Raw genomic sequence first — 24,737 nt, forward strand, 5'->3', positions numbered from 1 at the left:
TTGTCTCAACTGCACATGGGCATTGTATACATTAAGACATATATAGTCACAAGACAAGTCTTAATAAATTTGGAAAGATTGAAATTATGCAAAGTATCTTTTCTGATTACAGTCAAGTGAAACTATACAGTAAAATCAGAAGGAACACTGAAAAATTTACAAATATGTGAAATTATCACATATTAAATAAAAAAACTAGTCAACAAAAATACACAATGGAAATTAGAAAATATTCTGAAACAAAAGAAAACAAAAACACAATACACCAGACATGAAATGCAGGAAAACACTGCTGACAGTAATTTTTAACTGTAAGCCAACACGTTAAAAAGGAAGAATGATTTTATTTTTAAATTTTTTAAAAATGTTTATTCACTTATTTTGAGACAGAGTGAGAGTGAGAAAGAGTGTGTGTGAGCAGGGGAGGAGCAGAGAGAGAGAGGAAGAGAGATAATCCCAAGCAGGCTCTGTACTATCAGCACAGAAACCAATGAGGGGCTCGATCCCATGAACTATGCTATCTGAGCCGATATCAAGAGTTGGAAGCTCAACTGACTGACTCATCCAAGTGCCCCTAGAAAAGGAAGAAGAATTTTAAATAAAAAACTTAAACTTTCACCATAAACAAACACACAAACAAGCAAACAAGCCAAGAGGTGGCAGAAGGAAGGGAATAACAAAGATTAGAACAGAAATAAAAGAGAAAACAGAAAACCAAATTAGAGAATAAAAATTAAAGACCAAAAAAATTGAAAAATATTTTACCTAGAATTACTAAAATAAATAATATTCAAATAAGGAAATTAGAAATAAAGGTGAGCACATTGCTATCAATTTTACAGAAATAACGAGCTTTATAAGGTGAAAAACTGAGCACCAACATTTGGATAAGCTAATAAAATGAACAAATTTTTAGGAACACCCCATCTACCAACATTATATCAAAGAGAAGTAGAAAATCTGACTAGACCTATAACTCATAAAGATATTAAATCAGTAATCAAAATCCTTGAAACAAAGAACATTCCTGGACCAGATAGCTTCATTGGTGAATTTTACTAAATATTTACAGAATTTCACCAAATATTTAAATCAGTCTTTCTCAAATTCTTACAACAAATGTAAAGGAAGGCACACTTCCAGATCCATTCTATAAGGCCAGAATTACCCTAATATAAAAACCAAGGACACGATAATAAAGGAAAACTACAAACAAATATTGATTGTAAATATTAATGCAATGTTCTCAACAAAACATGAGTAAACAGAATTCAACAACATATTAAAAATTTGCATATCATAACCACGTAGGATTAATTTATGGAATGTGGGAATGATTCGACATACAAAAATCAATGTAATACACTACATTAAAGGAATAAAGGGGGGAAATAATCACACAACCATCTCGATTGAAGTAGAAAAACCATATGACAAAATTGAACACCTTTTAATGATAAAAAAGAATCTAACAAATTAGGAGTAGAGGGAAACTACCTCAATATAGTAAGCACTATCTATTAAAAACACACAGCTACACTCCCAGGGAAGATGGCAGAGTAGGAGAATCCTAAGCTCACCTTGTCCCATGGATACAACTAGACAACACCCATATCAGTGTACAGAACCCCCCAAAAATAACCTGTAGACTGGCAGAACAGACTCTCCATAGCTAAATGTAGAAAAAAGACCACCTCAGAGAAAGTATGAAGGGATAGTCCAGAGCTCAACAGAATTACAGGACTGTCCACAGGAGGTAGAGATACCTCAGGCGTGGAGAAAACAGAGAAAGAACCCCTCACACCAGAATACTCAGGCATGAGGAACTCACATGAGAAAGACAAATCCTTATAACATCTGGCTTTGAAAACCAGAAGGGCATAATTTCACAAGTTCTTACAATCAGTGAGGCTTAATGCCTGGAACTTTAAAAAATCACTGGGCTTGGCTCTGGGAGAGCCAGGAAAGGTGATTGGAAACTTGAGCCCTTAAAGAGACAGCACAACAAACAGCCCCGTGGAGATGGAGCACAGAAGCAGCAGTGTATATGGGGTATATGAGAGGGAGATTTGTTTACTAATCTCTGAGTCTGAGCCGGAAGAGAGGGATCTTTGGGAGACTTTTCCAGGAACAAAGGAGCTGGCGGGCACTATTTCTCTTCTCTGCCCCACACACTAGACACACAGACACCTGTGTGAAACAGCACAGCATCAACATTCCATCTAGTTTGCTAGTAGGCCACACTGCCCCTGCATTCTCCTGAGGACATAGCCTGTCCACCACAGCAGGCCCACACAAACCTTGCTAACCCTCCCCCTGAGTTCTTCTACAAATATTTGCCTCCAATATGCCTTTGGCCATGTTCATCCAAAGTAGTGCCACAAGCAGTGTGCAAGCTGCCCAATAGTGGCCAGCACCACTCTAACATGACTCTTGCCCTGGGAAGCGTGCCAAATAATCACACGCACCAGTGCCACTGCAGCCTCAGCAGTGGACTAGGGACAGGCATCTGGTCTGACTGTAGGCCCTGCCCACCAACCTTCTCAGGAGACAATACAAGGAAAGTGCCCTACAGTTTGGTGTTACCACATCTCTAGGAAACTCCTGATCTGATCCAACCCAAGCCCAGAGTAGCCCCAGATGGCCCATATGATTTCACTCATATGTGGAATTTAAGAAACAAAAGAGATGAACATAAGGGAAGGGAAGGGAAGCAAAAGAGAACAAATAGGGTTGATGGAAGGGAAGAGGGTGAGGGGGAAGTAGGTGGGGGAATGAGCTAAATGGTGATGGGCATTTAGGAGGACACTTGTGATGATGAGCACTGCATATACAAGTGATGAATCACTAAATCCTACACTTGAAACCAATATGACACCATATGTTAACTATATGACACTATATGTTAACTATAGTTTTCAGTGTACAAGCCTTTTACTTCCTTTATTAAGTTAATTCCTAAGTATTTTATTCTTATTGATGTTATAAGTGGAGCTGATAACATAATTCCCTTTTCAGAATGTTCACCTTTACTATATAGAGATTCCACTCACTGATTTTTATGTCCTGATTTTGTATCCTACAACTTTGCTGAATTTGTTTATTAGTTCTAATATAGTGTGTGTGTCTGTGTATCTCTGTATCTCTGTGTAATGTTTATGGCTTTCTACATATAAGATCATGTTATATGTTAACCAATATGACACTATATGTTAACTTGAATTTAGATAAGATATTGGAAGAAAAATTCAAGTATCACATATATATAAAATATAGTTAGTATACTAAGTATTTTACAATTGTTTGTATGGGTATATAAAAAGTTGTTGGAAGGTCCATGAACATGGAAAGTAGTCACATCTCATATATATGCATTTGAATGATTTTGCTTTTATCTCATTTTTATTATTTTCATCACTAAAATGAGTGTATATTATTTTAACAGTTCTTTTCAAGTAATTCTATTAAAAGATAATTCATGGCATGAATTACATCTCTATGTACCATGAAACAATTTAATAAAATCTAGTGAGGGGCGCCTGGGTGGCTCAGTTGGTCGAGCGACCGACTTCGGCTCAGGTCATGATCTCACGGTCTGTGAGTTCGAGCCCCGTGTCGGGCTCTGTGCTGACAGCTCGGAGCCTGGAGCCCGTTTCAGATTCTGTGTCTCCCTCTCTCTGACCCTCCCCCGTTCATGCTCTGTCTCTCTGCCTCAAAAATAAATAAACGTTAAAAAAAATTTAAAAAAAATCTAGTGAAAGAACAGTACGATTCTCTGTTCAGTGAAGATACGTTAGTATCAATGAAAAAAGTACTAAATAGCCAATAAAATGTTTATAGAAAAATAATCTGCATGAATGTAGATTTAAAATGTTTTTTCTTATTTTTAAAGTTTTTATTTTTGAAATCAAATGTACACTTCAATTATGAGAAAAATATTAAACATGCATTTGAAAATAGAGTATAAAATATTAAGAACTTATTTGGGGAAAAAGACTACATACCTTATTATTACCACAAACAGTTCCTTCTTTTACCCACATCTTTTTGGTAATTATAAAATCATGTGGAAAATCCAATGCAACGCAGATGTGTCCATTTATGTTGGCATAAATAGCAGTGGCATTTGGAATATTAATTATTTCTTCTTTTTTATACTCACATATTAATTTTCCACACTGCAGATCCCTAAAATTTACCCATAAATGAAATCATTACCCTTCAATAAAAAGAAATATTAGAATATCATTTATAAATCAAAAAGATTTAGGTAAAGCATTGAAGTCTTGCAAAAAGATTCATGCGATTAATTGTAAAACAACAAGAAAATATAAAAGCCTTACCTGCATTGTAAATAATAACTGAACATTTTAATAATTTTGAACCATTTCCAAGTTAGCCTGATCACTTTTTTTAAAGTAATTGTTTCACTCTTTTTTGATTCTTAAATATAAGCAATTCCAAGCTTATTCCATTTTTAAAAATTGGTAAAGTTCATCTAAATACCAGTCTCTTTGGATTTTCTTTTTAATTTTTCAAACATAATTCTTACTCTCAGGATGATGGGTCCCAACTGACAAAACATTGAATCCCACATCCAAGAAGCGTTATATACAATAAATATTAAAATAAAACTACTAAGATACATCATGAAGATAGTGCTGTAAACCACAAAAAAAGTGATAAAGGTAATCAGAATATTAAAAAGCATGAAAAGCAAAAGCGTAATAATACAATTTAAGACTGACTTTCCAACAGAAACAATGGAAACCAGAAGATTATTGAATGACAAATTCCAAAAAAAAAAAACCAAACTATCTACTGTCTTCCTATTTTATGTGCAGAGAAAATACCTTTCAAAATGAAATATGGTATTTTCAGACAATAATTGAGAACATTCATCATCAGCAGTCTTGGACTAAAGAAAATGTACACCAAGTTCTTCACACTAAAGGGAATTGATCTTGGAAGCTTGCAAAACTACAAAATGCAGATAGCTTTATCAGATGAGGAAGACTCTTTTTATTCCTAGTTATGTGAGAGTATTTATCATGGATCAGTGCTAGATTTTGTAATAAGTTAGACACAGAATAAAGAAAATTGTACAGATAAATGTACATGAGGGGGCTATGAGAAAGAGAAGATATAGTTAAATCATCTATTCCCCAAACAAGCATAAAACTGGGCAAATTTGTCAAAACAACCATTTCAGGGCTATAAAACTTACCAAAACAAACAAAAAAGTGAGAAGTTATTTATGAAAAGCTGCCATAAAATCAAGAGTAGTGGGAACTATGGTCTTCTTTACTGAATCTGCTCCTATGCCCTCTCAGATCAGTTGATGCTGTTATTTTACCAGAGTCAGAGCTGGCCATGAAAACTATTAAATTAAATGTCAGCAAAATGGTTCTAGATATGGTGAAGAGGACAAAAAACTTCACCCATTAACACTTTGAATAAAGTGGCAAATTTGGTAGGGAAAGAATGTAAAACCAGCAGCACTATGAGTCTGAGATTGAAATCCCAGTTGGGGTTAGTGACAGATAAGATAAAAATCAAAGACACAATACTGGAAGTAATAGCTCCATTAAGGGTAATGATAAACTATCCTTATATCACATCCTTAGCTGACAGAGAGGCTACATGCATGTGCTAGAGAGATCTGAGAATGATTGATAAGAAGTAACAGCAGTGGAAACTAAATTTACCTTGAATCTAAATGTGCTCCCTAATTACAAAGAAAAGCCTAAGGCCACATGACTCTAGTGATAAATTCTATAAAATACATGAAAAATATTACTAATTCTACACAAACATTTACAGAAAGTGAGAAAAATAAAACATTTTCTAACTTATTTTATGGGCAAGTAGTATTCTGACATCAAAGCAAAGACAAGACACCACAATACAATAAATACGGACACAAAAATTCTTAACAAAATATTAGCAAACCAAATCTAGAATTACATAAAATGATTATACACCATGACTAAGTGGGATTTACCCAGGAATGTATCATTGGGTTAATACCTAAGAGAAAAGTCACAGAATAAAGGGGAAGGGAACACATAATTATTTCAAAAGGCACAGAAATAGCATTTAATAAATGCTATTTAATCACTGATCCATGATAAACATATCTAGTCAAAGTGGGAATAGAAAGGAACTTCCTCAAACAGATAACAGCTGTATGAATAACCAACTAGTAACATCATGGTTAAAGTCCAAAGATTGAATGCTACCACTCTTTAATCAGGAACAAAACAAACACTTCTGCTTTCACCACTATTATGGCAATGGAGCACAGATTTCTCAGATACTATACCAAAACCATAATCTGTAAAAAAATAAATGAATAAATTGGGCTTCATCGAAATTAAAGTCTTCTGCTCTTTGAAAGATGCCATTAAGGAAAGAAAAGGGATAGATTTGGGGAAAATATTTACATTTCATACATCTGATAAAGATTATATTCTGAATATGTAAACTATTTTTTCAATTTAATAATAACAAACCACAATTTGAAAATAGGCTACAGATTTGCCAAGACAATTTACCAAAGAAGGTATGAAAAAGGCTAATAATCACATGAAAGACTGATCATTTCATTAATTAGTACATAAATTCAAAGTGAAACCAGAATGGTTTTACCTTTTAAGAATGACCAAAAGAAAACAGACAAACAAACAAACAAAACCCTACAAGCATATAAAAAGTTATTACAATACCAAATGTTGGTGAGGTTTTACACTGTTGATGGAAATGTAAAATGATCCACTCACTCCACAAAATACTTGGAAACCTTCTTACGATATTAAACATATATGGAGGAATAGTAAACTTGAATAGACTGATAACCTGCAAAGAAATGGAATCAGTAATCAAAACCCTCCCAAAAAAACAAAAGTTCAAGGCCAAATGGTTTCAGAAGCAAATTCTAAAAAAAGCGTTTAAAGAAGACTTAATGTCTACTCTTCTCAAACTATTCCAGAAAATAGAAAAGGAAGGAAAACTTCCAAATTCATTCTATGAGGTCAGGATTACCCTGATATCAAAACCAGAATAAGGCACCACTAAAACAGAAAATTATAGGCCAATATCCTTGGTCAAAATTGATGCAAAATTCTCAATAAAATACAAACAAACTGAATCCAACAATACATTTTTTAAAAATCAACATTAACAAGTGGGATTTATTCCTGTGTTGCAAAGGTGGCTCAATATTTGAAAATTGACCAAAATGAAACACTACATTAATAAAAGAAAGGATAAGAAGCATCTGATCATTTCAATATATGCAGAAAAAGGATCTGTACAACATCCATTCATGATAAAAACCCTCAACAAAGTAAGGTTAGAGGGAATATACCTCAACATAATCAAGGCCATTTGTGAAAAACCCAGTTAATATCTTCCCAATGGGGAAAACCTGAGAGCTTTTTTCCTCTATGGAAGAACACAGGGATGTCCACTCACACCATTGTTATTTAACATAGTATTGGAAGTCTTAGCCACAGCAATCAGACAACAAAAAGAAATAAAAGGCATCCAAACTGAAAAGGAAGAAGCCAAACTTTCACTATTTGCAGATGACACAATACTCTACATGAAAAACCCAAAAGACTCCATGCATCAAAACTCTGCTAGAACTGATACACAAATTCAGTAAAGTAGTAGGATACAAAACCAATGTACAGAAATCGGTTGCATTTCTACACACCAATAATAAAGCAGCAGAAAGGAAATTAAGGAATCAATCCTATTTACAATTGCACCAAAAACCATAAGATACCTAGGAATAAACCTAACCAAAGAGGGAAATAATCTATGGAATACTTATGAAAGAAATTGAAAAGGACACAAAGAAATGGAAAAAATAATATTTGTTAGAAGAACAAATATTATTAAAATGTCTATACTACCCAAAGCAATCAACACATTTAATACAATCCCTAGCAAAGTATCAACATCATTTTTCACAGAGCTAGAACAAACAATCCTAAAATTTGTGTGGACCACAAAAGATGCTGAATAGCCAGAGAAACCTCAAAAAAGAAAAGAAAAGCTGGAGGCATCCAATTCCAAACTTCAAGTTATATTACAAAGCTGTAGTGATCAAGACAGTATGGTACTGGCACAAAAATACACATATAGATCACTTAGATCAATACAGCTAAATAGAACACGCGCACACACACACACACACACACACACACACACAGAAGCAGGAAAGAATATCCCATGGGAAAAAAGACAGTCTCTTCACTTCAACAAATAGTGTTGGGTAAACTGAACAACAATATGCAAAAGAATGAAACTGGACCACATTCTATACCATACATAAAAATAAATTCAAAATGGATGAAAGACCTAAATGTGAGACAAGAAACATCAAAATGCTAGAGAACACAGGCAGTAACCTCTTTGACATTGCCCATGAAGACTTCTTACTAGATATGTCTCCTGAGCCAAGGGAAACAAAAGCAAAAATAAACTATTGGGATTCATGTAGATGGTTTTTTCTGCAACCTCAGTTCTCTGATGGGTCAAAGAAAAGTCATGGATTTCAGTTTGTTTACTTGTTTAGTTTGTTGTTGTTACGACAAGAGAAATGACTTCCAAACTCTTTTTTTTCTTTTTTTGGGGGGGGCATCTGTTTTCATTAGAAAACTCCACTTGGTCAGCATTTCCCTGACCTGGAACAGAGACTGGGCAGCCCCCAAGTGTCCCTAGGCCTTCATGTTGTCTTCTAGCCTCTTCTGGGAGGGGAGCGCGGGGGGGTGGGGGTGAGGGCAGCGTCAGGCAGTCTCCTGAGTGCCCCTCCCAAACCCCTCAGAGTTCTCCCTGCTGGCCCCGCCCAGCTCGGTGGTGGGGACCTGAGGGCCCACAAGGCTTGAAGCTTGTTGCCTAAAGCATTCCTGTTGGTATAGCTTCAGGATGGAAGTGAGGCATGGAGTAGGAACTCTCATGCAAAATTTCCCACAGTTTCATTAAGATAAAAAAGTTACTTAGATTAAAATGAATCAAATAATTTTAAGGATATATTTATGTGCAAATATCACCAAAATCCTGTGGAGTCCATTTTCCTTTGTGGGCATTCAGAATCAATTTTTACTGATGAGTCCATCCCCAAGTAAACAGTGACCTGATTTTTGTCTCCATGGATTTACCTTTTCTGGAAAATTTATATAGGGGAAATCATAAGGATTTTTGTCTCGTGTATTTTAATTATTAAAATTTGCAAGGTTCATCCATTTTGTATCATACATCAGTAGTTCATTATGTTTTACCAGAGAGAAAATGTCAGCAGAGATACGGAAATTGTCAGAATAAGCTATAAGAATGAAAAGAAGATGGGGCGCCTGGGTGGCGCAGTCGGTTAAGCGTCCGACTTCAGCCAGGTCACGATCTCGCGGTCCGTGAGTTCGAGCCCCACGTCGGGCTCTGGGCTGATGGCTCAGAGCCTGGAGCCTGTTTCCGATTCTGTGTCTCCCTCTCTCTCTGCCCCTCCCCTGTTCATGCTCTGTCTCTCTCTGTCCCAAAATAAATAAATAAACGTTGAAAAAAAAATTTAAAAAAAGAATGAAAAGAAGATAATCGCAAAATAAAAAAAAAAAGTAACAGAAATTAAGAATGGCTCCCAAGGGCTCATCATTAAAACTCAGTCAAAACAGCAAAATACTCAATGAAGTCAATGATAGGTCAATAGAAACTTCCTAAATGAAAACTCAATAATAAAAAATAACTGAAAAAAATCCAAGAACTATGGAACAATATCAAAAACTGTAACGTATTCATAATAAAATTGCAGAAGGAGAAGGAAAATGAAGGGAAAAAATTTAAGAAAATAACAGCCAAGATCTTTCCAAAACTACTGACATTAAATCACAAATGCAAGAAACTCAGAGAACACACACAAATATGTTGCATGCACCTAAAGAAACCAAAGTCAATGAGAAAATCTTGCAGGCAACTAGGATGGGCACATACCTTACTTACAGAAGAACAAAGATAAGAAATACAACATCCCTTTACCGTAAAAACAATGAAAGAAGAAGAGAGTGGAGGGAAGTTTTAAGGGTTGAAAGAAAAAAAATCTAACTTGGAATTCTGTGTCCAGTGAATTATTCTTCAAAAGTAAGGAGAAATAAAGACTTTCTGAGACAAACAAAAAGTGATAGTGTTTTTTGCCCCCAGACCTGTTTTGCAAGAAATGTTTAAAAAAAATTCTTCAGGCATAAGGAAAATGATATGGGTCAGAAAATTGGATCTACCTAAAGAAAAGAAGAGCATCAGAAAATAAATAAATTAAAAAAGCATATTTTAAAAGCCAGACATTGTCAGAGTAAATAACAAAAACATTACCCGAAGTTGGTTTAACATCTGAAAGTCGATTGATGTAATATACAATATCAATAGAATAATGGACAGAACACAGAGACATATCAATAGATGGATGAGAAGCATTTGAAAAAAGTGCAGCCACCACCCAAGATTTTCTGGATTTTGCAGGCAGGCGGTGGTGGGGGCAGGGGGCGGTGGGAAGGGAAGGTGTTTGTTTTTCAGAGAGAGAGAGAGAGTATGAATGGGGGAGAAGGGCAGAGGGGAAAGAGGGAAAATCTTAAGCAGGCTCCATGTTGAGCATGGAGCTGATGCAGGGCTCGACCCCACAACCCTGAGATCATGACCTGAGTTGAAATCAAGAGTCAGATGCTCAACCAACTAAGCAACCCAGGTGCTAGTCCACCATTCAAGATTTAAAACTCTCTAGAAAGTAAGAATACAGGAGCACTTTCCTAGTTTGGTAAAAGGCACCCCCCCCAAAAAAAAACCCTTACAGTTAATAATAAACTTAATGCTTAATTTTTCTAATAAATTTGGGAATAAGCAAAAGTCTCTTCTTTCTCCACTTATACTGCAACATTTTCAAGCAAAAGAAACAAATTAAAAAGCATCCTAATTAAAAAAGAATAAACAATTCAAAATAAAATGATCCTGGACATGGAAATGCTAAGAAACTCAGATACAAAAAAAATGAATTTAGGAAGGTCACACAATATAAAAGATCAATATAAAAATTTTGTTTGCATTTTCAATATTATTATATATCAGCAATGAACAATGTGAACATGAAATTAAGAAAACTATTCACAAGTTTCAAAAGTAGAATGTTTAAGAATATATTTACCAAAATAAATGCAACATGAACACAAAAAAACTAATAAATCTGGTTGAGAAAAATGAAACAAATAAATTGAGAAATCCTATATATTTATCAACTGAAAACTCAATATTGTTAAGATGGCAATTCACCACACACACACACACACACACACACACCTGACACACACTCATGTAAAACTGATGGAAATCTGGGGGGTAAGGTCTATTTACCAGTATCAATTTCCTGGTTTTGATATTGTACTACAGATAAAATACATTTGATATAAATCATATAAAATGTTACCTCTTGGGGAAACCGACTAAAGGGTACATGGGGCCTTTGTTTTCTCTCTATATATTTTTGCTACTTCTTGTGAATCCACAATTAGTTCAGAATAAAAAGATATAAAGATAAAACTCAATAGTAGGAAGACTAACCTATTCCAAATACAATGGAAAAAAAATTAATAAATTCTCCACACAGGAAGAGATACACATTGACAAGAGGACTTGGGAAAATGTTCAAAAGTTAGATAAGTGTAAATGTAAATAAATGTAAATTAAAACATGTTACAACTAGATGGCTAAAATAAAAAAGAATGGTAATACCAAGTAGTAACATATTGTGGAGAAACTAGAACTCTTGAATTCTATTAATGTAGATGTACATTTACACAGCCACTTTAGAAAACAATCAGCAATTTCTTAAAAAGGTTAATGTGAACTTATTATAGGACTCAGTAATGATACTATGTATGTATCTACCAAACATAAATGAAAAAATATTACACTATAAAGACCTGACCTTAAATGTTTATAGCAGTTTTATTCATAATAGCTAAAATATATACCATATAACTGACCATCAATAAGGAATGAATAAACTAATCATATTAATTAACATATATATAGTAATTTTCAGTGAAAATCAAAATTACTTAGCAATAAAAATAAAATCTAATAGAAGATTGATCTATTTGAATCTGAAAACTGTGTCGGAATATTAAGTATAACACAAAAAATGCATACTGTAGCATTCCATTTATATGAAATTTTTTAATAGACTACATTTATCTATCATCATTGAGATGAGGTTGTATGGGGTATAGATTAAAGAAAACATTTTTGCATGATGGAAATATTAATGAAATTTTGCATTTAAAGTACATTCAATTATTATAATCCACATACATTTAAAAATCAAATAAAACCAAGCAAAGTGAACATTAAAAAAATAATCAAAAGTAATTTATATATACTCTATCTTTAGTATGCTACATTTACACATGGACTTCAGGCAAAATTTTACAAAGGTAAAACCGTAGTATTTCAAGTGTTTAACTTTATAAGGGTAAAACAGTAATGTTTTCAAGTGTTTAACATGAAATTTAAATTCTTTTTTTTTTAATTTTTTTTTCAACGTTTATTTATTTTTGGGACAGAGAGAGACAGAGCATGAATGGGGGAGGGGCAGAGAGAGAGGGAGACACAGAGTCGGAAACAGGCTCCAGGCTCTGAGCCATCAGCCCAGAGCCCGACGCGGGGCTCGAACTCACGGACCGCGAGATCGTGACCTGGCTGAAGTTGGACGCTTAACCGACTGCGCCACCCAGGCGCCCATGAAATTTAAATTCTATAAAAAGTCACATAAGGTAGAAAGGGAAAGTATTATTAATCTCATTTCACATACATGTAACTACTGTTTAAAAGGGTAGTTTTCTCTTGCACATGGATAATGCATTGTAGCAAAGAGCCTAGAACTACATACTTTTAGATATGAAACTAAAAATGAGAACAAAAAACTGTTTTTGAACACATGTATCAGTTTATCTACACTCCCAAAAATTTACTAAGCATGAATATAATGCCTATTTACCTTTGAGTTATTTTAAAACTAAGATTTGGGGTGTCTGGGTGGCTGTAGTAAAGTGTCTTACTCTTGATTTTGACTCAGGTCATATCTCATGGTTTGTGAATTCGAGCCCCAGGATCGGCTCCATGGTAGCAGTGCAGAGCTTAGTTGGGATTTTCTCTCATGTGCTCTCTCAAGCTTTCCCCTGCTCAGCCTCTCTCTCTCTTTCTCAAAATAAATAAACTTTAAAAAAAGATTTCAAAGAGCCATATGGCCTTTTCAATCGTGCTTAAAAAGGATTTGACAAAGTACAACAACATCCATTCATGATAAAATCCCTCAGTAAAGTAGCTTTAGAGGGAGTATACCTCAACATAATCAAAACCATATACATCTTCAATGGGGAAAACCTGACAGCTTTTCCTCTATGGTCAGGGACAAGACAGAAATGCCAGCTTTCACCATTGTTATTTAACATAGTGTCAAGACACCTAGCCTCAGCAATCAGACAACAAAAAGAAATAAAAGGCATCCAAGTCAGCAAGGAACAAGTCAAACTTCCACTGTTTGCAGATGACATGATACTCAGAAAACCCAAAAGACCCCACCAAAAAATTACAGGAAAATCAATGTACAGCAGTCGGTTGCATTCCTATACAGCAGAAAGAGAAATCAAGGAATCAATCCAATTTACAATTGCACAACAACCATAAGATCCCTAGTAATAAACCTAACCAAAGAGGTAAAAGATCTGTCATCTGAAAACTATTGAATACTTATGAAATAAATTGAACATGATACAAAGAAATGGAAAACATTCCATGCTCCTGGGATTAGAAGAATAAATATTGTTAAAATGCCTATACTATCCAAAGTAATCTACATATTTAATGCAATCCCTAGCAAAGTGTCAACATCATTTTTCACAGACCTAGAACAAACAATCCTAAAGTTTGTAGGGAACCAGAAAAGACCCTGAGTAGCCAGAGCAATCTTGAAAAAGAGAAGAAAATCTGGGAGCATCACAATTCCAGACTTCCAGTTACATTACAAAGCTGTAGTGATCAAGACAGCATGGTACCGGCACACACACACACACACACACACACACACAGATCAATAGAACTGAACAGAGGGGCACCTGCATAGCTTAGTCATTTGAATATCTTATTCTTGATTTTGGCTCAGGTCATGTTCTCATGGTTTGTGAGATTGAGCCCCATGTCAGGCTCTGTGCTGTCAGTGCAGTTAAAAAATGGCAGAAGACATGAATAAACATTTTTCCAAGGAAGACATACAGATGGCCAATAGACACATGAAAAAATGCTCAACATCAGTCATCATCAAGGACATCAAAACTACAATGGATATCATCTCACATCTGTCAGAATGGCTCAGATCAACAACACAAGAAACAACAGGTGTTGGCAAGGATGTGGAAAAAAGGGGATCCATTTGCACTGCTGGTTGGAACGCAAACTGGTGCAGCCACTCTGGAGAACAGTATGGAAGTTCCTCAAAAAGTTAAAAATAGAACTACCCTATGATATAACAATCACACTACTAGGTATTTACCCAAAGAATACAGAAAGACTGATTCAAAGGGATACATACACCTCAATGTTGACAGCAGCATTATCCAAAGTAGCCAAATTATGGAAACAGCCCAAGTGTCCATCGATTGATGAATGGATAAGGAATATGTGGACATCAATACACAATGGAATATTACTCAGCCATAAAAAGAATGAAATCTTGCCATTTTTAATGACATGGATGGAGCTAGAGATTATTATGCTAAGTGAAATCAGTTAGTCAGAGAAAGGCAAATACCACATGATTTCACTCATATGTGCAAATTAGGAAACAAAAAAAAATATAGGGCAAAAAAAGAAAGAGGAAAACCAAGAAACAGACTCTTAACTATAGAGAACAAACTGATGGTTACCAGGATGGAGGTGGATGGGGGATGGGTTAAATAGGTGATGGGGATTTTGGAGTACACTTGTGTTGAGCACCGAGTGTTGTATGTAAGTACTGAATCACCTGAAACTAACATTATAATGTATGTTAACTAACTTGAATTTAAATGAAAACATTTTAATACTCAAGAATTCAAAAGCTAAAGTTAGATTAATTAACAAAAGTAGGGCGCCTGGGTGGCTCAGTCAGGTGAGCGTCAGACTTCAACTCAAGAGGTGATCCCCCAGGTCATCTTGAGTTCAAGCCACACATCAGGCTCTCTGCTGTCAGTACAGAGCCCACCTGGGACCCTCTGTCCTCCTCTCTGCCCCTCCCCCACTTGCATGCATGCTCTATCTCTGTTTCTCTCTCTCTCTCAAAAATAAGTGAACATTTTTTAAAAATAACAAAAGTAAATGAATTATATACCGTAGTTATCACTATGTACGTTATTTAAGGTATATGCAGTATTTTAACAAAACGGATATCCTGAAAATTATGTCTGCTGTATCAATGTGAGCATATATTTATAGCAAATATTATGCCATAAAATTTTTATTTGGCTTATGAGTCTTTTTGGGGGTCTAAATGCTACCATACAGCCACTGATACATCAGAGAATTCAACAAATTATCTTGCAGCAAAAGTGGCAGGGGAGACTAACATGAGCCCAACTTTATACCACATTCTCTAAATAACTTCCTAATCGGTAAAATCTTAGCAATGACAAAAATATAGGTAACTTGGAGCAATTTTCTATGGCCTATCTTTGTCTGCCTTTGGGCAAAAAAGGGAAATGAAAAAGAGAAAAGCATCCTCTGACTTTCAGGTGAAGATATTAACAGAAAAGTGTTCGAGTTAATGCAAACTGACTTGCACTTACAGCTAGATCTTCTGCTTAACTGTTGAATATAAGCAATTTTAGGAATATCAACTTTAAGCCAAGTCACTCTGTGGTCATGATGCATCAAGAAAAGACAGACCTGTTCCATAAATTATGAATGAACATAGAGAGACAAAACCTAAACATTTTCCAAACAACAAAATGATCAAACATCTGTCTCATCCAGCTAATATGAGTGGCTGTTGCTTCATTGTCAATTACAGCTTAACTTCTCTCCAATCTTTCTTCTTCATATGTAAGATTTATTGAGATACTCAATCATACCTTTACTTTCTGAAAGCATCAAATTCAGAAGAAAGATCCACTTCCTCAAACCCAATTGAAAATCACTTAAAACAAACCCAAATTCTATAAAAACTCTCTCAAACTCTGGAACCAAGATGTCCCACCGTTTCTCGTAGTGGATAGTTTCACTGATTGCTGCATGTAATAAACTAAGGATTCCAGTAAGGGTAGAATTCTAATTGAAACACACACACACACACACACACACACACACACACACAGGGAGAGAGGGAGAGAGAAAGAAAGGGAGAAAGAGAGGGAGAGAGAGAGAGAAAGGCCCTGGAATGTAACCCGAAAGGGAACAATTGTATGATAATTGAGCTTTAACAACGGGAACTATATCAAGAGATATTGTGAATTGGGATACATCCAACATCTCTTAGCTTATATAATCAGATGGCAGAACTAAAAATGGGCCTCGTGTCAATTAGGTGCCCAGAAATTAAAAGGAGCTCAGCACTGAAGTGTGCATAAACTTCACCATAAATCTTGTCTGACCACTGAACTCAGCACGTACAGTGAAGACTCCAGGGAGTTCATAAAAAGCATCTTAAGAGGCATAAGAAATAAGAGGCATAAAGCATCTTAAGAGGTATAAAGAAATAAACAGTATTTCAACTACAACTCACAGAAGGGTATTGTTTATAGTGTGAGTTCAGCTATGTTAAATCTCTTCCACAACAAAAATCTATTGCTTTCAGGAAGCAGAAATGAATGAAAAATTTCCATTATGTATTATTCCTAGTATCCAATATAAAGTAAAAAAAAAATGTATACATGCCAAAAGAAATAAGACATAGCCAAGGAGCAAATAAATCCCTAGATATCAATATCAATATGATTCAAATATCACAATTAACAGAGAAGCACTGTATAGCAGCTAATATAAAAATGATCAATGATTAAAGGAAAATACAATCATAATCACTAGAAGGTTTTCTTTAGTCAGTAAATGCAATTTTTATACATGATTTTTAACAAATAACTTCTGCATATTTGAGTTTGAACATATGAGAAATGTACTAAAATGTACTTTATGGTGTATAATCAGAAATAATCACTGTAAGTTCATGTTTTAAATGCAGAGATATAAAGGAGCAAATAAATAATTGTATGATACATGTACGTGCATATATTACATGTATGTTCTAGGTCTGTTGACTGAGAAGGTGCAGAGGTAATAAAAAATAGTGGAAATAAGCACATCTGTTGCCCAGATATTTATTTTTTTTTAATATTATTCTCTACTAAAAGGAATATAGGCTACTTGGATAAATAGCTGAATACAGATTAAGGGCAGGAAAAGCATAACAGTATGCTTTTCCTAGAATATTGTGCCTAGAATATTTTGTGCTAGAAAAATGTGAAAGTTCTTTTTTTTTTTGAGTTTATTTATTATTGACTTTGAGAGAGACAGAAACAGCATGAGTGGAGTAGGGGCAGAGAGAGGGAGACAGAGAATCCCAAGCAAGCTCAGCATTATCAGCACAGAGCCGACGTGGGGCTCGAACTCAGGAAATCATAAGATCATGACCTGTACTGAAACCAAGAGTCAGACACTTAACCAACTGAGCTGCGCCCCCAAAATCTGGAAGTTCTTAGAGTCCTATCAAACACTGTGGCCAATTAAAAGAGACTCTCAGTGGCCAAAACTGAGACAATGTGAAAAAGAACCACAATAAGTAATAACAGTAAAGTATTCTATACTATTGAATAAAATAACAATTGCTGAGTCTGAACCAATGTAAATAAACACATATATAAACAAACAAACAAACAAACAAATAAATAGGGAAGGGAATACTTCTCCCTACTGTACATTTCTAGCTTATAGGCAGAGTAAATAATGGAATTAGAAATCATCAATGAATTTTAAGCCTAGTGAAGTAAAGTTTGAAGAGGAACAGAATATGTCCATGTTCTCAATATAATTTGACCTAAAATAGACAAGACTGAGAAAAAATTCCATGTACTTTTTAAAAATTATACTAGGGCATACATATCACTTCAGTAGTAAGCATGCCAAAACGTATAAAATGAATCTATGAAAAATATCCACCAAAGCCAAATTGAAGGACATCTTTAAAACAATTAGTCTGTAGCATTAAAAAAAAAACTGCAGAAAAGAAAAAAATTAAAACAAAGAAAATATCTAGATTAAAGATGAAAAATACATTATGACTAAATACAAACAAATATATGATTCTGGATTTGTTCCTGAAAAAGACAAAATAGATATAAATACTTCCCTAAGACAATTAAAGAAGGTTTTTTTTTTAAGTTTATTTAGTTATTTTGAGAGAGACAGAGACAGAGTGAGTGGGGGAGGGGGAGAGGGAGAGAGAGATAATCCTAAACCGACTCTGCACTGTCAGCACAGAGCCTGATGCTGGCTGGGGCTCGAACTCACAAACTGTGAGTTCATGACCTGAGCCAAAATCAAGAGTCAGACGTTTAACTTGCTGAGCCACCTAAGGGCCCCAGAAGTTCTAATATGAAACATGGCTTTATAGCTACACTATAGCTATGTAAGAAAATATCTTTATTCCCAGGAAACACACATGATTTTTTTTATGGGTAAAGAAGCATAGTTTTCAATATTCTTTCAAATGGTTTAGGAAAATCATTTTGAAGAGAGGAGAGAAGAGAGTTAAAAAAAATAGAAGGATAAAGCAAATGGGCAAAAGTAAATAATTGGTAAACCTGGGTGAAGGTATATGGGGAGGCTTTGTATGATTCATGCAAACTAGAAATGTTTTACAGAATTTTTACTTTTACTACCAAACCAAATTTGAAATCATATCAAAATAAAATATTTTAAGAGCAGTAACATTCTGATTCTAATATATATAGTAACGGTAACCCAATGGTGTTAGTGGAAATACTATTCATATTTGGCATATCAGAAAAATGAAGCACATACCCAGGTTCACACAAGAAGGTAAGCCAGTGGTATTAGGATTTGACACCAAGGTGCATGGCTGTAGAGCACATGGTCTTAAACACAGTCCTTTACTTACCGGATAGTAAAAATTCACACATTTTCTTTTCATCACTGTAAGAGATGCTCATACTTTGTAAAGTTAAAATGACAACGTGCAAAATAGAAATGACCAGTCCTTCTAACTAATGTTATCAATGTATCTATATATGTAAAGTAAACACTCTGTGGGACAATAAAAGGGATAATGGGATGTATGAGAAAAAGTAGTGAAGATATTCTGTATTAAAGACATTTATGACTGACTGAATATAGTCTAACTTCATGGGCAGGTAATATTTTGATGACTCATAAGCTTAATTATATGTTTGGATTTTCTAATTTAAGGCAATAGAGTTTCTCAGACAGATTTCTTAAAGCATACTTAGTTTTACACTGTATGTATCCTGAAGGACCTGAACCACAGTTCCCAGATTGATCGGTCTTAGAATTAAGGTGAGCATAACACTCTTCAGGACCAAAATCTGCACCTGGAAAAAAATATGTGTTTAGTCATATAGAGCTTATGTTAATTTAAAATAATTTATGAGTATATTTAAAATTCTGATATGGTTTAAAATATACAAAATACACTCATAACACATATTGAAAAAAACTAGATTTAAGATCACACAAAATAATTTCAATGAAATATTTAAAAATTGAAAACACTCTTGCCAAAAAGATATCTTAAAATTAACCATGGTGTGCAGTTTATCTTCTAATTTTTAATAAGTCTAGATATCTATAAATGTATAAGAAACTTTAAAAGTTGACTTATTGGTCAATAACCTAACTTATATAAATATCATTTCAAGGCAAACCACTAACAAATATCTTATTTTTTCATATTTTTCTTAGAAAAATATTTTCATATTTTTCTTAGAAAAATATTTTCATATTTTTCTTAGAAAAATATTTTCATATTTTTCTTAGAAAAATATTTTCATATTTTTCTTAGAAAGAAATCGTAGAGTCTCAGTTTTTACATTTACTATCCAATCCATGCACACAATGTGTTCAATTCTCATAAAATCCAACCAATGGATCTTATTTATTATAGTGTCCATTAGTTCTATTGTAGTTGAAGGATGAAATCAAAAATCTTTGATGGGAAGATTTAACCACTGCATTATGGTGCTGAAGAAAATGGCACACCAAAAGAGGATCCACAGGTACAAATCTGGATCTCAGCTGAAACTCCCACAGGCTCTAGTAAACTGGAAATAAGCAGTTTATTTTATCCCAGAGGTCATTTTAAACCTGGTTATGGGTGAGAAGTCAAAATTATTGCTTAGCTAGGGAAGCAGGCCATTTGGTGGACATAAAAATAGGCCAAGGTTGAAGGATCTTCATAGTTATAGTGACAAAATCAGAGACTCAAGAGGTCTCAACATATACTTTATTCCCTGCCTCAAGAATTGTTCCTGCTTCTAAATGTGTGAAGAGCAGGAGATTAAAATATAAAAAGACTTCCATAAAGCAGTGTGGATTTTTCTGCAGTTTCTGTGTTGTGGTTACATAGTTGCCAAGGGAAGGAGTCTCAGTAAATATACCAATTCTCAGTTGAAAACCCTAAAGAGTTATGGCCATAAAAACAACAGTAAACTAGATAGAGTGAACGTTATTTAATCTCTAACAAAAACTTAATACATATCACTTTCTGATTTAATTAAAGTGATTAGTTCCTCATTTCATACACTTAACAGAAGAAAAAGATGGATAATAGTAGTATCTGTGTAAAAAAATAAGCATTTTAGACTGAAAGCAGGGCTTCAAAAGGCAAAAATTAAAGACAATGAAAAAATTTAACTAGAAATGTGTCTTTTCATTCAAGAAAAAATATAAAGATATCTACCTATATGAAAATAGTTAAGAGAACATGATACATTGTATAAATTACAAAGATATAAGCATCCAAGAAGAAAAATATCAAAAATAAACTGAAATAATTATGGAGAGGTTATTGAATATAATTTGAAATTTTAAGAAAATCCATATGATAATACAGGATTTACACCAGTGTTCCTAGAAACTCACAGAACACTAAGAAGAATTAAACACACACATACACAAATACACCCAAACATATGACATAAAGACTGCTAAAAAACAAAGAAAATCTTGATGGCTTAAAAAGAAAAGAGACACAATTTGACAGATTTTCTTTAGAAAATATGGAAACAATATGACAATAAAGTAACATCTTTAAAATGCTAATAGAGATAGAGTTTCCATTTCAGGATGGCAACACAAAAAGATTCTGAAGTCACTTCCTCCCATAGATATACCAAATCTGCAGCTAGATATGGAAAAATTTCATCTCAAAAAACTAAAAACTAACTAAGCAACTCTTACACATTGGACAAAGGAGAAAACTCTCATAGAATCCAGTAGGAGAGGCAGAGAGAGACATCACACCAGACATGGCAATCCCCAATCATGAAGGAATACAAAACCCAGAACAATAACACTGAGAGTTGGAGTGGCTATAGAAATATCACACACACACACACACACACACACACACACACACACACAAAGTATAAGAAAAAAAATGTTACTAAAGACAACCAAAGAATTTTTACAATAAGATTGTCAACGCATGAAGAAATATTACAGAAAATATTACAAACATATCCCCTAGGAACAAAGCACCAAAATCTATTAAATAAAAACTGGCAGACTTGAAGGAAGAAGTAGGTAAAAATAATAGCTGACATTCTGTCAACTGTCAATAATGGACAGAAGAAATAGAAGATCAAGAAGGAAATACAAAATTAGAACAACACTACAAATGAACTAGCCATAACATATCTATAGAACACTCTATCCAACAAGAGCAGGATACATATTCTTCTCCATGCATTTGGAAATTCTCCAAAATGGTCATATGTGAGGCCAAAACAGTCTAAATAATTTGAGAAGAAATTAAATCATATGAATTATGTTCTCTGAATACTCAATTATGTTTTCTGAATACAATGGAATTAAATTAAAAATCAATAATAAAAGTACATTAGGGAATGTACAAACATGGTAATTAAAAACCACACTCCTAAATAACCAAAGCATCAAAGAAAAAAAAATCTCATGGGAAATTAGAATATACTTAAGATGAATAGGAATAAAAACATGACATACAGAAATTTATGAAAAACATTGAAATCACTATTTGGAAATTGATATCTGTAAATGCTTAAAATAGGAAAGAAATATTTCAAATTAATAACCTAGAATTTTATCTTAAGATATTGAAAAAAAGTATTCTAAACATAAAAGGAACAGAAGTAAAGAACTAATAGGAATTAGAGAAGAAAATGATAAAATAAAAAAGACACAAGTGACAGAGAAAATCAACAAAACCAAAATTTGGTTCTTTGAAAAGATCAACAAAGCTGGCAAATTTGAATTATTAATCAGGAAATTTCCCACAATGAAAAGGCTGAGTGTGGATGACTTCACTGGTAAATTCTCCAAAATTTTCAGACAACATAATACATTGCAGATTGTTCCCAAAACTATGAGTAAGGAATGCTTTTTGTGTCATTCAATGTGACTTGATTATTAAAACAACACAAGACAGTTCAAAAAGAAAAAAATGTTAGAACAATATCTCTCACATATATAGACATAAAAATTTCAAGAAATCTACAGAATTAGGAAACAAAACAAATGAACATGAGGGAAATAAAAGAGAGAGGAAAGCCAAGAACAAACTGAACTGTAGAGAACAAACTGATGGTTACCTGAGGGGAGGTAGGTGGGGGGAGGGTGGTTTAAATAGGTGATGGGGATTAAGGAGTGCAATTGTGATGAGCACTCATTGTTGTATGCAAGTGTTGAGTCACCATATTGTACACCTGAAACTAATATTACACTGTATATTAACTAACTGGAATTTAAACACAAACTTTAAAAAAAATCTACAGTGATGAATAATAAAATGCCAGTAAACTGAAATCTAGAGCATATTAAAGCATTATTAGCAAAACCATTAGCATATTCTATTACCAAGTAAGATTTGTTCCTGGAATACAAGGATGATGTTATATACCAAAATAGCAGAATAAAGGAGAAGAAACACATGATCATGTCAATTGATGCACAAGAAGCAAAACTTGATGCTTTTTAATGATAAAAACACTTAACTAACTAGAAGTAGAAGGAAAGTTCTTCAATATAGTAGAGGCCACCTATAAAAAACACAGTTAATATAATACTCAGTGGTGAAAAATTGAAAGCTTTTCTTCTAATGACAAGGAGCAACACAAGGATGCCAGATTTTAGTAGAAGTCCTACTCTAAAGCAAGAGGCAAGTAAAAGAAATGATAGGAACTTAAATTGGAACAGAAAAAGTTAAGTTATCTCTGCTCATAGTTGCCATGATTGTATATATAAAGAAAATTCTAAGGATTTTACACACACACACACACACACACACACACACACATTCACACAACTAATAAATAAATTCAGCAAAGTTTAAGGATACAAAAATTAAGGCATCAATTGCATTTCTATAATTAGCAATGAAAATTCCCAAAAGAAACCTAAGTAAACAATTTTATTTATCAGTGCATCAAAAAGAAAAAATACTTACAAGTAAAATTAACCAAAGTGAAGTAAAATTTATACAATGAAATCCACAATGTGCTGCTGAAGAAAATTAAAGAAAACACAAAAATGGAAAGCTATCCTATATTTATGACTTGGAGGAAAAATATTAAGACGGCAATATCATCCAAAGTGAGCTACAGCTTCAATGCAAACCTATTAAAACACCAACAATGTATCTGCGGAAATAGAAAAACCCATCTTAAAATTCGTATGGAGTTTCAAGGTCCTGAAATTGTCAAAATAATCTTAAAAATGGAGAAAAAAACTTGGAGATCTCATACTTCCTGATTTCAAAACTTACCACAAAAGCTACAGTATTCAAAACCATGTACATTGGCATACTAACATACGGATATATACACCAACAGACTAAAATAGCCACCCCAGAAGCAAATCCTTCCATATATGTCTAATGATTTTTATGTGTGCCAAAACCATTCAATAGGAAAGGACAGTCTTTTCGACAATTGGTGTTAAGAAAACTGAGTATACACATGCAAAAGAATGAACTTGAACCCTTACCTTACAGGATATTCTAAAATTAACATGAAATGGATTAGGCACATAAATGTAAGAGCTATAAACATAAAACTTTTTCTTAGATATGCTGAGGATTAAGGAGTGCACTTGTTTTGATGAGTACCGGGTGTTGTATGTGTGTGTTGAATCACTAAATTGCACACCTGAAACTAGTATTACACTGTATATTAACAACTGGAATTTAAATAAAAACTTTAATTTTTTTGTGTATAGTTGACACACAATGTTACATTGCTTTTAGGTGTACAACATAGTGATTCAACTTCTCTACACATTATGCGAAAAACTATAAAACTCTTAGAAGAAAATAGAGAGGAAAAGTTTTTTGACATTGGATTTAGCAATTAGTTCTTGGATACAATGCCAAAAGCATTGGCGACAAAAGAAAATATAGATAAAAATGTTAAAAACAGTTGCACATGAAAATCAAC

The 24,737-nt window shown here is 33.9% G+C and overlaps 1 protein-coding gene across 3 annotated transcripts in view; it reads right to left on the bottom strand.

The window, feature by feature from the left end:
• Positions 1-24,737, bottom strand: part of ADAM2 (ADAM metallopeptidase domain 2) — a 136,899-nt gene that overhangs the window by 16,663 nt on the left and 95,499 nt on the right. For all 3 annotated transcript variants that reach the window (XR_006294637.1, XM_043563591.1, XM_043563596.1), the window contains 2 exons: positions 19,532-19,637; positions 4,005-4,188 (listed from right to left, as the gene is read on the bottom strand). Coding sequence is in view for 2 of the 3 variants with exons in the window: in XM_043563591.1 (XP_043419526.1) it covers positions 4,005-4,188; positions 19,532-19,637 (290 nt within the window). In the remaining variant the exon portion in view is untranslated. The remainder of the gene's footprint in view (positions 1-4,004; positions 4,189-19,531; positions 19,638-24,737) is intronic.

This window comes from Prionailurus bengalensis, chromosome B1 (assembly GCF_016509475.1).
Source record: "Prionailurus bengalensis isolate Pbe53 chromosome B1, Fcat_Pben_1.1_paternal_pri, whole genome shotgun sequence".
NCBI lineage: Eukaryota > Metazoa > Chordata > Mammalia > Carnivora > Felidae > Prionailurus > Prionailurus bengalensis.